Source organism: Marmota flaviventris, chromosome 6, assembly GCF_047511675.1.
Source record: "Marmota flaviventris isolate mMarFla1 chromosome 6, mMarFla1.hap1, whole genome shotgun sequence".
Lineage (NCBI taxonomy): Eukaryota > Metazoa > Chordata > Mammalia > Rodentia > Sciuridae > Marmota > Marmota flaviventris.
Window position 1 is genome coordinate 8,550,990 of NC_092503.1, and position 13,518 is coordinate 8,564,507.

General features: G+C 54.4%; 2 protein-coding genes across 8 annotated transcripts in view; one reads left to right on the forward strand and one right to left on the reverse strand.

Moving 5' to 3' along the window:
• Positions 1-6,164, forward strand: part of Ezr (ezrin) — a 46,388-nt gene extending 40,224 nt beyond the window's left edge. The window contains exons 9-14 of the mRNA XM_027939532.2: positions 1,075-1,238; positions 1,599-1,729; positions 2,418-2,578; positions 2,946-3,038; positions 4,465-4,716; positions 4,902-6,164. Of these exons, the coding sequence (XP_027795333.1) occupies positions 1,075-1,238; positions 1,599-1,729; positions 2,418-2,578; positions 2,946-3,038; positions 4,465-4,716; positions 4,902-5,066 (966 nt within the window). The 3' untranslated portion in view covers positions 5,067-6,164. The remainder of the gene's footprint in view (positions 1-1,074; positions 1,239-1,598; positions 1,730-2,417; positions 2,579-2,945; positions 3,039-4,464; positions 4,717-4,901) is intronic.
• A 266-nt stretch (positions 6,165-6,430) lies between these two features.
• Positions 6,431-13,518, reverse strand: part of Sytl3 (synaptotagmin like 3) — a 67,807-nt gene continuing 60,719 nt past the window's right edge. For all 7 annotated transcript variants that reach the window (XM_027939531.2, XM_027939528.2, XM_027939530.2 and 4 more), the window contains 5 exons: positions 11,051-11,221; positions 9,860-9,965; positions 8,835-8,937; positions 7,751-7,956; positions 6,431-6,785 (listed from right to left, as the gene is read on the reverse strand). In XM_027939531.2, the coding sequence (XP_027795332.1) occupies positions 6,679-6,785; positions 7,751-7,956; positions 8,835-8,937; positions 9,860-9,965; positions 11,051-11,221 (693 nt within the window). In that variant the 3' untranslated portion in view covers positions 6,431-6,678. The remainder of the gene's footprint in view (positions 6,786-7,750; positions 7,957-8,834; positions 8,938-9,859; positions 9,966-11,050; positions 11,222-13,518) is intronic.

Consider the following 13,518-nt stretch of genomic DNA (forward strand, 5'->3'; position numbering starts at 1 on the left):
GAAATACTTACTGTAAGAGTTTCCAAACTGTGTCCTCCTCTGGCCCCTTAGTCATAGCGGGAACCGGGATGGCCTCTGTCCCTCCCTCTGGAGCCTGGCAGGGTAGCAGGTATGTGAGGCACCGAGCATTGGAGAGTGGTCGCTTGGCGGGTCAGCCACTTTCATTGTGCCACATGCTATTCTAAGTCCCCTTGTACAGTGGTTGGGTCTTCTTGGGGGTTCGTTAGGCCCTATCCCCCCATTTTGTGTTGACGCTGAGGCTGGGGGATGCAGTAGCCTGCTCAGGTTGTGGGGCTCAGTCGTGGCTATGTGCGTCAGGCAGCTGCCCCGCAGCAGAGCTTGCTGACTCCCAGGGACCATGAATGCTGGTTTGGTCCGGGGGAGGCGGGGACACCAGCCCTGCTCCTGGGAGTGGATGGTCTAACAGGAGCAGGATCCGGGAGGAGTCAGTGGGTGACGTGATGGCATGTTGTGGGAGCCCCCTGCACCCAGTAGGGCAGGCACAGCAGCAGAGTCGGGCTTCTTGGGTTGGAACTGATGATGACACTGCGATCAGAAGGAGGCTCTCGGGTATGAAAGATGCACCCAGCTGCCTGTGGGGGTTGTGCTGCGAGGCTGAGGCGTGTGCACGCTTAGAAACCTGGAGGAGGGCAGGGTGGCGACTGGCGCACGTGCTCACAGAATGGGAGGCAAAGGCTGTGGCAGAGGACACAGGAAACTCAGGGAACGTTGAGGCCATCCAGGCAAGAAAGGGTAAGGGCGCATGGTGACGGCAGCTGTGGGATTGGAGAGGACAGACACCAGAGGTGGGGCACAGATGGCAGTGGCCTCTCCTTGGAGTAGCTGCCCAGGCTGGGAGTTCAGTGTGTGTGCAGAGACACGCGTACACAGGTGCACGGGACACACTCCTCTACTTGTTTCAGAGAACTTGTTCCTGGCACTGGGAATGTGCGTTTCTGGGCCCTACTTTCTGTCGTGTTTGTCCTTTTAGAAAAGGTTCCACGACTTCATGAAGCGTGGCTGGTGGGTGCCACCAGAGCATCCCTGAGTCGCGTTGTCCCGTCTGTCTTGCAGGACTTTGTGTTCTATGCCCCCCGGCTGAGAATCAACAAGCGGATCCTGCAGCTCTGCATGGGGAACCACGAGCTGTACATGCGCCGCAGGAAGCCGGACACCATCGAGGTGCAGCAGATGAAGGCTCAGGCGCGGGAGGAGAAGCACCAGAAGCAGTTGGAGCGGTGAGCGGCGTCTTGGGGCAGGGACCATGGCTCCGCAGCTGGCCTGCCAGGACATGGTGCCTGTCGGGTGACCCCCACGTGGCCATGCCCTCTGTGGCCAGCAGAGCCTGGTGGCACAACCTGGTGCAGGCCTGGGCAGTGCCAGCCAGCGTTAGCGCTGAGGGCCGAGGGCCGCAGGGAGCCGTCCCTGGGATCTGGGATCTGCTCCCCGGCCTTCTCACACACCGTCCTGACGGCGGCTGCGCCCCTGCTCTCGGTGCCCGAGACAGCAGCTGGCAGCTGCATGGGAAGCCCGCCTCATTCGCCCGCCTGGGCCTGCGGGCCCTAACGCTCCTGTGCCTGTTCCCCTCCCTCAACCAGGCAGCAGCTGGAAACGGAGAAGAAGAGGAGGGAGACGGTTGAGCGGGAGAAGGAGCAGATGCTGCGGGAGAAGGAGGAGCTGATGCTGCGCCTGCAGGACTATGAGCAGAAGACCAGGAGGGCCGAGAAAGGTCGGCTGGCGCCCTGACTGCCCAGGCTGGCTGTCCCCGCAGAGGCAGGCAGGGTCCCCGCACACAGCTGGGGGAGCCTTCCAGAGTGTCTCAGTTTAACATGGTACCCCAAAACAGCCTGATCAGAGAAACGACCCACTTGGTTCCCTCCTGTGCTGGTGGTTTTAATTTTCCCAAAGTCCCTCGAGATGAGGACACTGTCAGCCTTTGGTGGCAGCCTGGGCGTGGCAGAGCCATGCTGCACTGCTCCCAGCCTCTTGGCTCCACCAAGGCCACCTGTGAAGGCCAGACCCCTCAGCACAGCCCCGGTGGCTCAGAACACAGCTTGGCTGTGATAGTCCCCCTGGAGGGCTCTTGGTGTGGCAGGGAGATGGCTGTGTTTGCTGGCAGCCTGGAAAGACCAGCGGGGAATTGGCTGTTACAGCGAGTGCCGAGGCGGTGAGACAGGATCGTGGTGCCGCAGGGCACAAGGGTCGGACCCAGCCGGGCCGGTGTCTGACCTCTTGGCAGTGGTTTCTAACTGTCTGGAGGAAGTTGTGTGGAAACATGATGGAGTGAGCCTGAGACCTCCCAGGGGACAGCTGGCCACCTGTGACTCATCCCGCGCCCGTGGTCCTGGGAATGGCTTCGAGTAGGACTCTGGTCCCTGGCCTGGGGTTGGAACCGCTCTGGTTCGTATTCCCTGCAGAACTCAATGACCAGATCCAGAGAGCCCTCCAGCTGGAGGACGAAAGGAAGCGGGCCCAGGAGGAGGCGGAGCGACTGGAGGCTGACCGCGTGGCTGCGCTCAGGGCCAAGGAGGAGCTGGAGAGACAGGCGGCCGATCAGATAAAGAGCCAGGAGCAGCTGGTAGGGATTGCCTGGGTTTCAAGATGCTGAATTATAGAGGGGCTGCTTCTGGGGATCGAAAAAGCGACACCTGCCTTGTAATGGCTCTTCTCTGGGGCCGTAATCGGATCTACCGGAGGCGTGTAGCAGCCACCGGGGAGGGGACTAGGGACTTGCTGTCATCTGTGCCCCGTCAGGGAAGTGGACCTGAGCGTGGGTGTCTGGAGTCCCACACAGACACAGGTCAGCTCGGATGAGCCCTGCTGACCCCGGGGAGCGGGAGGGATGCAGTGTGTCACCGCAGAGGCCTTTCACCAACACATGTAAATGTCGGCAAGTGGACGCTCAGAGGATTTCAGAAGCCGCTTGGCTCCGCCTTCCCTTCCAGGCTGCGGAGCTGGCCGAGTACACTGCCAAGATCGCCCTCCTGGAGGAGGCGCGGAGGCGCAAGGAGGACGAGGTTGAGGAGTGGCAGCACCGGGTGAGTCTGTGCCTCGGAATCCTGCCTGTTGTGGCCCGCAGTGGGTTAGGAGAGTCCAGCTTGACCCCGGGTCGCATTAGAAGCTCCTGGGACATTTTGCATCCTTGGCCAGCACCTGCTGTGCTGCTAAAGCAGAGATCCACAGGAGCGGGCTCGGCCTGTACACCAGTGTGTGCAGCTGCTGGATCAACCCGCTCCACCACTGCCCCGCCTCTGAGCTCTCACCACGATCAGACGCCCCTGCTCAGGAACTAGTTTTAAATCCAATTATTTGGGCCCCTGTGACAGAAATAAGACCTCCTGGAATATACTAGAGGGTGTGTGAAAAGGACCTCAGAGGTCTCCAAACCAGAGCGGGAGCCCAGGCTCAGCGGCGTGGCCACCTGGCCAGGAAGCGGGGATGGCCTCCCCTCTGAGCCTCACTTTCCTTATGGCAGTAGGTGGTGAGACCCACCTGTGAGCTCTCACTATGGACCCTGCACAGGTTTGATGAGCTCTGATTGCAATCATGAGACCTTGCAGAGCCTGTCCTCCACCTGTGGTCCTCTGTGCCCTCCAGGACAGCACAGGGTCTAGGTGTGGTTCATGTCATGGACTTAACACCAAGCTTTGGGAGGCCCCCTCCCCTTCATCCTCCCACCTGTTTGTCTCTAGGACTGCCCTCCTGGGTCACTTGTAACTAGCCTCCCTGGCTGCCCGGTGTGTTTTCCACCTGCTACACACAGAAGGCTCTTTAGGTTTTTGGGAGAAGGTGGTCATTATAAAGTATTAAGTGAGAAAAGCTGGTGACAGAACAAGGCAGACTGAGCTCACCCCCAGGAAGCACTTGGAGGCAGGGCTGGGCATGTGTCCTGTGAAGATGTTGGGTGGACTCGGGGTAATGGTAGGAAGGTGTCAATAAATGTAGCCCACAAGGAGAGCAGTAATTCACACCAGTGTTGTGTGTGCTGCTCTCTGGGATGTGAAAGACTTGTTGTTTCCGAATATATATACACAGTAGGTGTATAATAGGGTCATATAGAGAACAAGGAAGGGTTCTTTAAGAAACGTCCAGCTGGGGCTGGGGTTGTGGCTCAGCAGCAGAGCACTTGCCTGGCACGTGTGAGGTCCTGGGTTTGATCCTCAGCACCACATAAAGTAAACAAACAAAATAAAGGTATTGTGTCCAACTACCACTCAGAAATAAGTATTTTTAAAAAAGAAACACCCAGCCTCTGGCACGGTGTCGCCTGTGCCGTGGAAGTGATAAGGACAGGGAGAGCAGCCCACTTCTGCGGAGCCGTGCTGGGGCTGTACCGTTTTAGCTCCCAGGAGCGGGGGACGGAATTCTTGTGCTCCCCACGAGGAGACCACGCCTGCTTCTTAAAGTAGTGCCAGCGCAGGGACCTGGGGGAGGAGCTCCCACCTATTTATTTGCTTTCCAAAGGCCAAAGAAGCCCAGGACGACCTGGTGAAGACCAAGGAGGAGCTGCACCTGGTGATGACCGCGCCGCCGCCCCCGCCGCCCCCGGTGTACGAGCCCGTGAGCTACCACGTGCAGGAGAGCCCGCAGGAGGAGGGCGCGGAGCCCATGGGCTACAGCGCCGAGCTCTGCAGCGAGGGCATCCTGGACGACCGTAACGAGGAGAAGCGCATCACCGAGGCCGAGAAGAACGAGCGCGTGCAGCGGCAGCTGCTGGTGAGCAGGGGCGGGGCGGGGCCTGCTTTGCTTTCACCTGGGCCGGTGGCTTTTAAACCGGGCCACCACAGGGGTCCTCTCCACCCGGCAACCTCTCCCTTTCCCAGGGCAGGGGTCTGCATGCCCAGCCACTCGGTGGTGTCCCAGGGAGGGCAGGTGCTGACTGCTGCCGCTTCACGTTGCAGACTCTGAGCAACGAGTTGTCCCAGGCCAGAGATGAGAACAAGAGGACCCACAACGACATCATCCACAACGAGAACATGCGGCAGGGCCGGGACAAGTACAAGACCCTGCGGCAGATCCGGCAGGGCAACACGAAGCAGCGGATCGACGAGTTCGAGGCCATGTAAAGGCCGGGCCTGAGGGTCCCGGGCAGACACGTCACGCTTGGCTCTTTAGTACTCTAAATCTAGAAGCCCCTCAACATGTTCCAGGTCCCTTATAAAAAGAGCGGTTCCCCAGCAGAAGCCTCTCTGGTTTGTTCTTCCCAATTGTATGCTAGTGCCAAACAGGCCTGATTTTTATGAGAATTATTGAATCACTTCCTGTTTTATGCTTGAAGCAGGACTGATGGAATTAAGGAAAGATTCCTGTAAAGTCTGAGTGACAAACTTCATGCTGGCCTGTGTGATCCAAGGTGCAGTATCATTAAAGAAAACCACACCGTGGCTTACATCTGTGCCATACTTTTTCTGTTTTTGAAATGAACTCAAAATTGATTTGTTCTTGATTTCTGTGAAGGGTCCATCTCTGTATATTTTTGTTGAGGGGTGACAATTATTTTGAAAATTGAGTCTAAAAGCACTCTCCACACAGTGATTTCCTTTCTCCAGACATTCAGTTCTGCTGGCAAAAATCTGCAGTGGTCATTCAGAATGAACGGTACAGGAGGACTCTCCGGTAAAGTTTTTTTTTTTTTTTTGCTTAACAGTTAGAATACACTGTTGGACTTATATTCTTAATTAATGATCAGCTATAGAATATAGTATTTATATATGTGATAATATGGGTTTGTAACATTAGTTTTAAAAAGGGAAAGTTTTGTTCTGTATATTTTGTTACCTTTTACAGAATAAAATAATTACATATCAAAAAAACCATGTAACCACGGCCCTGGAACTGATGTGACGTGAGGGCAGTAATGAAACTGATTACCTGCTGTAATTGCAGTGTAAAAATGTCTTATGGAATTCTTTGTGCACATAACTGCACACTTCAATTTTCTAAGATTGTTCAGACTCCAACCATGAAGGGACTCTGTCATCATGAAAACCTCTTTCTGATCAATTTCTATTCTCTGCTATGTCCTCAAAACCTATCGACACAGTGGCTTTCACGAGCTGTTGGCTGGGCTCACTCCTGGCCCTTCTCTGCGGGTTGTCCTTTTTGGTTGTCTCATGCCAACAAATTCCACACTGCAGACACAAAATAAAAGTTGTCCAAGGCGGTGTGCACAGTGTGGTCTGCTCATGCGTGGGTGGGAGGAGCTCCAGGGACTCACCTGGGTCCACACCATCCAGTAGCTGTGCCGTGTGGGAGGCCCCAAGCCCTGCAGGCCCCTCAGGAGTTTGACCTGGCAGTCCCTGTGGCCGGCTCACCTGCTCTGCCACAGGAGGGGAGGGAGCATCGGATACTCACCAGGCTCGTTTTTCCTCTGAAATGTGCAGAAAAGCTGTGATTTTTTTCACTATTTGCCAAGCTCTGAGAGACGGGGTAACTGCCAAACATTTATTGAAATATGGCCATTTTCCACCTCTCTCAGAGAACAGCTAGGAACCCATCTGAGACTTAGGTGACATGTGTAACTGCTCTGTTAAGTACACAAGACATGAGGGACATAACAGAACAACCAGGGGAGGCTGCACCGTCCAGAGGGCCCATCCATCCACCGTCAGCCTGTGGCTTCTGCAGGCTCCAGGCTTCGGCACATCCAGCATAGCCTGGAGCTCCGAGGCCTTCACTTCAGTGCAGGATGAGCGTCATGTCCGTCCATAAGTTGGGGCTGGAGAGAACCTTCTGCCATTGCAGCCTTGATTGTGCACATGAATCTGCACCAGCTGTATCCCCCTCTGACGTGAGACAGACACGTTAGTTAATGGTTGATGAGCACGCCACTTCATCCTTCCCAGCTTTTTAAAAACAAGGCCCATCAAGAAAAGTGGGTTTTTGGCATCAACTGGAGACTATGAAAATGCCAACCACTGCTGGGTTTGAGACTCCCCCAACGACATGTGAGTGCAGGATGTGCTGCAGCCTTGGAGCAGAGGCCCTGACCTCCAGTTCCTTTCCGGGGTCTTAGGGGAGGACGGTTCTGGTTTGGTGGCTGATTCTTCACTGTGAGGAATCAATATCCTGATACGGGGACTGTGTATGGCAGGGGCTGGATCTGTTGACGGAAGGGGTTCCCTAGAGGAGAGCTGTGCTTTGGACAGCGTCCCTTAGAAAAATCATTCTTACTTATCTGTAGTTCTCAGCTGGATGTTGTTAGAGCTGTGTGCAGGCGTTTGGGGTTGGCACTGGGTGGAGGGCGCTGCTGGCAACCTGCAGGCGGGGTGGGGCACAGAATCCTCCCAGACAAGGGCTGCCCACAAGCACAGTGCCAGCAGCTCCCCTGTGAGCAAGACTGAATAGTGTCCCTGTTTGTCTCACTCTCAATGAAGCACTTTCTGAATTGCCATTTGTTTGGGTTAAGATGTTTTCCTTTAAGAAAATAATCCTCTTATGATTGACAATAGAAACAAAAGCAAATACTGTGCCTGGCCTGTTTTGAGGCCCAGAACTTAGTTTCTTTAGCAGATCTAAATCTGATTTAAATTGTCAAAATACTTGGCTGTATTATCACTCCCTGGTAGAGTTAGGCCTAGACTTAGGAATTTCTATTTTTGGCAGGTAGGCAGTGCTACCTACAGCCAGTTAAATCGCTGCCATTGTGTAAGTATTTTCTCTCTTCATGGTACCCACGTAGGACACTCGCTAAGTACTTAATAAAACACTGGGAGACAGTCTGGGCCCATGGGGAATCAGGCAGACTTACTTGAACCAAGTCTGGCTCCCCCCAGCAAGCGGTCGCTCATTCCAAAGATGGCCTGGTCCCAGACAGTCAGTTCCAGGCTCGACTGCCTCAGCTGAGACCTGCTGACGCCATTGAACACAAAGGAGTGTTTCCACTGGGGGTGAGCTTGCTTCTTCAGCACGGGGGACCTCAGTCGCAGCTTCTGTTGGTCTGGCAGAGTGAGACAGCTAAGGAGAGAAACAAGATGCTACGATCGATCGGGACACTGGGGCCTCACCGCAGCCTACACCGCAAGCGCTGCTTCCAGCCTGAGCACTAACCCAGTGAGCGTGGGAATCACAGGACCTGGCCGCACGACCTCACTAGGATTTTCCAGGTTTCTTTTTCAGCTGGATTCCGTGTAGGTATTAAGGGTAAATTGGAATTCTGAGGCCACATGGCCCTCACCGTAATCTCCTTACAGCCCTTCGAAGGCATGGCTTATTAGAAGTGCCGCCCAGGGACCATGGCTCTGTATACATGTGACTCATTGTATACTGTTGTCAGCAAAACACATTCAGGAAGGCTACCTATCTTGCCCAAGGACATGCACGGAAGTAATAAGATCAGGACCCAGGCTCGGTTCTGTCTGGACAAGGAGGCCTTCATGTTTCCACCCTGTCTGTGACTGGGGATTTAGCATTTCAATATAACATTCAGTGGTGTTTGCTTTGCTTTTAGAGGCACCAGCGCACCTGCAGTGACTTAAGTGTGGAAAGTCACCCGTGCGACAGTTAATCCAAGAGGCGGTGTTAAACCAAGGAAGTATCTGCTGAACACACTTCTTTCTTCTCATACTTGATTTCAATCGAAACTGATTTTCTGATATAACAAGAACTGACAAGATTTGGGTTTCAGGTCAAAATGTACTATCCCAAATAGGTCTCAGCTTGCCCACATCCCCTGGATTTGTGGAAATCCGGGCCCTTCGTGTTTGCTATAGGAAAGTTGAAGTAAGAAGACTTTAAAATGGCTTACATTTCTGATGTTTCCTCCAGGTTCTAGGAACATACTGTTTGTATTCTAGATAACCAGTAAACAGTATCTGGTTGCATCGAATACTTACCCTTTAACAAATGAGTTTAAGGTACCATCCGACCGCACAGGTAAGTTCTTGGCGCCCAGCACTACCAAACAGAGTTGACCATTAAGTGATGGCTGATCTGTCCCTGGAAGAAAGCCAGTTCCCACTGTCAAACCCACTTCTCCAGAGGCATTGCAGTCCTACCGCCCCCAAACTGAGCTCAGTAAGAGGAGTGTTACAGACTCCAGGCCGGGAAGAGCAGGCAGGAAGAGGCACATTTCCCCCAGAGGGCTGTGCTAGCCCTGGCCACACGCTGAGTGGTCCGCACAGGGACGGGACTGCTAAACCCCCAGCAAGGCAAAGCTCTGAGAGTACACTGGCTTCTAGGGAGCGATGCGGAGGTTTTAGTCTGGCTGTTGCCAGTAGGTTTGGGGAAACTGGGAGCCCCAAACCCATTTCAGGGAGTTAGAGGTGACCACAGGGTACCTGCCACTGGTCTGCTGGTGGTCTCATGAGCTCAGAGGCTCTTCTTCCCACCAAACAGTCACTACTCAATGGAAATATGCATCATCCCTGTCTACTGTGCCCACCCTCGGGGTCTCACAAGTTCAACTTCCTAAAGGCCCTGCAGGACCTGTCCTTGATCCACATCACTCACGGGCAGCAGTCGCCCCTCTGAGACCTGCAGGTACCAGCACCTGACAATTGCTCTTGGCTCCTAAAGTCAAACTCCTAACTTACGACACATGTTGTCAGGTGTACCTTCTTCCAGAGGGGACATGGTTTCACCAGACCCTGTCCAGTCTACCCGTTGGGAGGGACGCCTTGGAGACAGTGAAAGTGGACACTGAAGGCCTTGCCTGCTTTGGTCACCCACGTCCCCTGTAGGCCACAGGTTCCAGGGAACACCTTCCCAGGGTGCTTCTGCCTCTCAGTCTCTGGGACATGTGGGTGTCAATGTGCAGTGGGTAGGAAATGCTAGAAAGCCTTTTGCCCACCTCTCAGCATGACACCTTCCAGGCTTTGGGGACAGTGACAGAGGAGTGCTCAAGGGGCTGGCCACCTACCTTCTAGAGCTTCCTGGGACTTTCTGGGCCCTACAGGGAGAACCAGTTTGGCCCGAACAGCAAGTTCTCCATTATTCTGAGGAATGCTGTCTTCATATTGCTCATTCTGGGGGTGCAAAGGCAGAGCTTGAGACAATTTCTCCCAGAACCTTCCTCCCTCCTCTGGCTGCCTCAGCTCTGACTCTAGATGTCCCCCACCACCTCTGCAAAGCCTCTCCAGCCCAGGAGAGCCCAGGGATGGATTGGGCACGTCCCTGGTGGACTGGTCGTCCCCCATCAGCAGGGACTTGTCCTGCCACCCTCTCCTCTCCCAGGCTGGGGAGAACAACTTTGCCTCCCCAGAAAAACCAGAGGCAGATGTGCCTGAGGAAACAGGCCCGTGGGAACAACAGGACAGTCGTAATAAAACCTGGATACAACCTGAATTTGAAAAAGGTAAATAAAATAGCGTCCCTCCCCAGCAATTCTACCCAGGACAGTGAGGTTCCAGGCCACCTTTCCATGCCAAGGTCAGCTGCAGGCACTGGAGACAGAGGAGCCCTGAGCAGACTCGACCCAATGTCCTGACCCCTGCCGAGGACAATACCCTGCCTACAGAGATGGCTTCTCTGGTCACGAGTGATTTCTCCAGAGTGAGAGAAGTGCCCAGAGCAGAGGTGGTCCTGAAATCTTTCACCCGGGGCCGGAGAAGTGTCCTGGGAGGGATCCACGTGCCTAGCCCATCCCACCAGCAGAAGCAGCAGCCCCCATGGTATCAGAGAGGGCTCAGGACTCCTGGGACGGTGTGGGCTAGCCTCCTCGATGCCGAAGCATCTCTTCCTGGCCCCTGCTGTGACCTCTGCCACACTCAGGATAGAACCAGGCGCCACCCCTAGGGCCCCTCCTGCTGGAGCCCTGGGGACAGGCCTGTGAGTAGGCATTCAACATGCAGCATGGGGTCGCAACCCACTAGCTGGCATCAGGAGGACCTTTGAGCTTGGCGCTCTGCTCCTGGCTTGCTTGTCAAAGGTTCGGTTTGACAACCTTGGCGGCCTTATGCCAGGCCCTTGTGCCAGGTACTGGCACAGAGATGCTCCAGGCCTCACAAGCTGACAATAGAGGAGTGGGGGGTGCAGGGAGCACCGGGGTTTATCCTCTGGCAAATGAGTTCACAGTGGCCATGCTGGACACTTGGTCCCAAACAGGCCTCACCTTGGCCCGGAGCGGATACCAGCGGAAGGACTGTGTTGCTCTGTCTTCAAAGTCCCATGTGGCCAGAGGAACAGTCACTTCTCCAAGGAACACCCTCCTGGTGAGCGTGCCCAGGTGCCACACAGAGACTTGCAGCTGCCGGGTCGCCAGCTGGGCAGCGTCCACCTGATACTGCAGAGCAGAGTGGAGACGGTCAGCCAGGCTCCCGGGCCCCACCTCCCAGGGCCTGTCAGCCTCTCCCATAGCCAAGCTCCAAGATTTGGCTGCAGCCAGAGTCTCTATGGTCAGGGTGGCAGCTTGGAGCCAAAGCCAGGAAGACCCCTCTTCCTCAAGAGTCCCCCCACTCCCCAAGTGCCTGGGCTCTCAGTCCTCCATGCCACCCCTGATTCCTCACCCCCATTTTTCAGGACAAGATAAGAAGGAAAGTTCTCATCCAGTCCAAGTCTTCAGGAAATCAAGCCGAGACCACCAAGGCGGGACTTGGACATGGACCTGGCCTATACAGCACCCAGCCGGGTCCAAAAATACTAAAAATAAGACTGTTATTTTTAAAAATTACAAAGTATTGGGGCTGGGGGCCTGGCTCCATAGTAGAGCACCTGCCTAGTGTGCCCAAGGCCTGGGTTTGACCCTCAGCGCTGCAAAAACTAAAACTCAAAAAATGAAAATACAAAGTCTGAGCTTTTACCCCTTAGGTTTGCCCTAGACAGACAAGGCACACAGATGACAGCAGCCTGTGACACCTCAGCACACCGCAGCACCTCAGCCTGTGACAAAGACCCCTGTGCGCCTGTTTGAAGGCTTCTCAAGGTGTGGCCAACCCCGCCTCAGCCCCAGGGTCTCTTTGAAGACTAGCAGTTGGATTGTCCCAACAGTGAAGACTGTCACAAGTTACTGAGCCCTCCTTCTGCAGGCTTCTGGCTGCCCAGATCCTCAGTTTTTACATGCATCCTGTGAGATCAGTATCACTTATCACCATGTGACCCTGAAACATAGCAGCCTAGAAATCCCCCGAGTCTCCTGTGGCCTAGAGGCCATCCATGGTGGGCCAGCATCCTCACCTACTGTGTCCAGCCTGGGTTCTCACTGCTGGCCCTGCCTGGTGCTGCTCCCAACATGGCGCTTGCTGGGGTGTGACTCTCAACCCTTCAGGACCCTCTAGGCTGTCCCAGGGGAAGGCAGGACACTCACGGCCACCTAAAGCAGGTGGGCAGGGGTTGGTTTGGTTTTGGTCTCACCTATCCCGGCCACCTTTCCCTTTAAGGGATGAGATAGAAACAAACCAGAACTGAAGTGCACTTCTCCCCCTCGGTCTCCCCGCTGGGCTGGTTTTCCATGCTTTCCCTCAAGTCCCCGGCCTGTTTGTGACTCTGCCCATATTCCTGGCTCTGGCTGGGAACTCTGGAATAACCTGGCTGCTCCTGCCTGCCCCGCGCCCAATCAGTTAAGCCCAGACCTCTCTGCCCACCTGCTGCACTCTGAGAAGTTCACTGCTCCAGGGAGGGTCACGAGGCCATGGCCTGAGGCCACCCTCCTGGAGGCAACTCCCTAATCTCCACTGCTCTGTGACACTCACACAGCAGCCCCTCCCCAACTCCCCCACTTAGCCCTGCTCTTCTCTTTGGGTCCTCACCTACTGGTCACCCTATCTGATAAGCAGGACAGCACTCTTCTGGTGACTGAATCTGCTGTGTCAAATTAGATTTTCCATCATCCTGTAGTCCATAGGCCTGCTCCAGCTGACCCCGAGAGTGCTCTCCATTCCATAAGTTCTGGCATATAAGGATCTCCAGAGAACAGAAGGCTGCCCAGACCTGGGTCTCAGCTCGTCCCTCCCAGGTCCCCACTGCAAGGATCTCAACAGAGAGCTGCCCAAATTGTACTTTAATCAGGAAACTTCTGGATCCTCAAATTTCACATGCACTTTTGTCAAAACCAGTTGGAGAACGCCCTGGAGGCTGTTATCTATCTCCCCAACCTTCCTGTGGCCTGCCCTGGGCTCTACAAACCTAGGAGCCCAACCAAGGGGCAACTTGAAATACTGGTTTCCCCAAGGTTTTTAATGATTGATCTGCTCTCCAAGCCCTGCATCTTTTCTGTATTACGTGAATTTCTTTAAGAATAAATCTGGCCGGGCACAGTGGCACATGCCTATAATCCCAGCAGCTCAGGAGACTGAGACAGGAGGATCACAAATTCAGTGCCAGCCTCAGCAACAGTGAGGCGCTGAGCAACTCAGTGAGACCCTGTCTCTAAATAAAATACAAAATAGGGTGGGGATGTGGCTCAGTGGTTAAGTGTGCCTGAGTTCAATCCCTGGTAACCAAAAAAGAAAAAGAAATCTAGACTGTGTCGGGATCCTCTGAATTTAGATGAAAACTTGATTTTTTTTCAAAAATATCTGGATAGTTTCCCAGGACTACAAAATATTCACAATAGACTGGATGAAACCCTTGAGTAAATGTAAT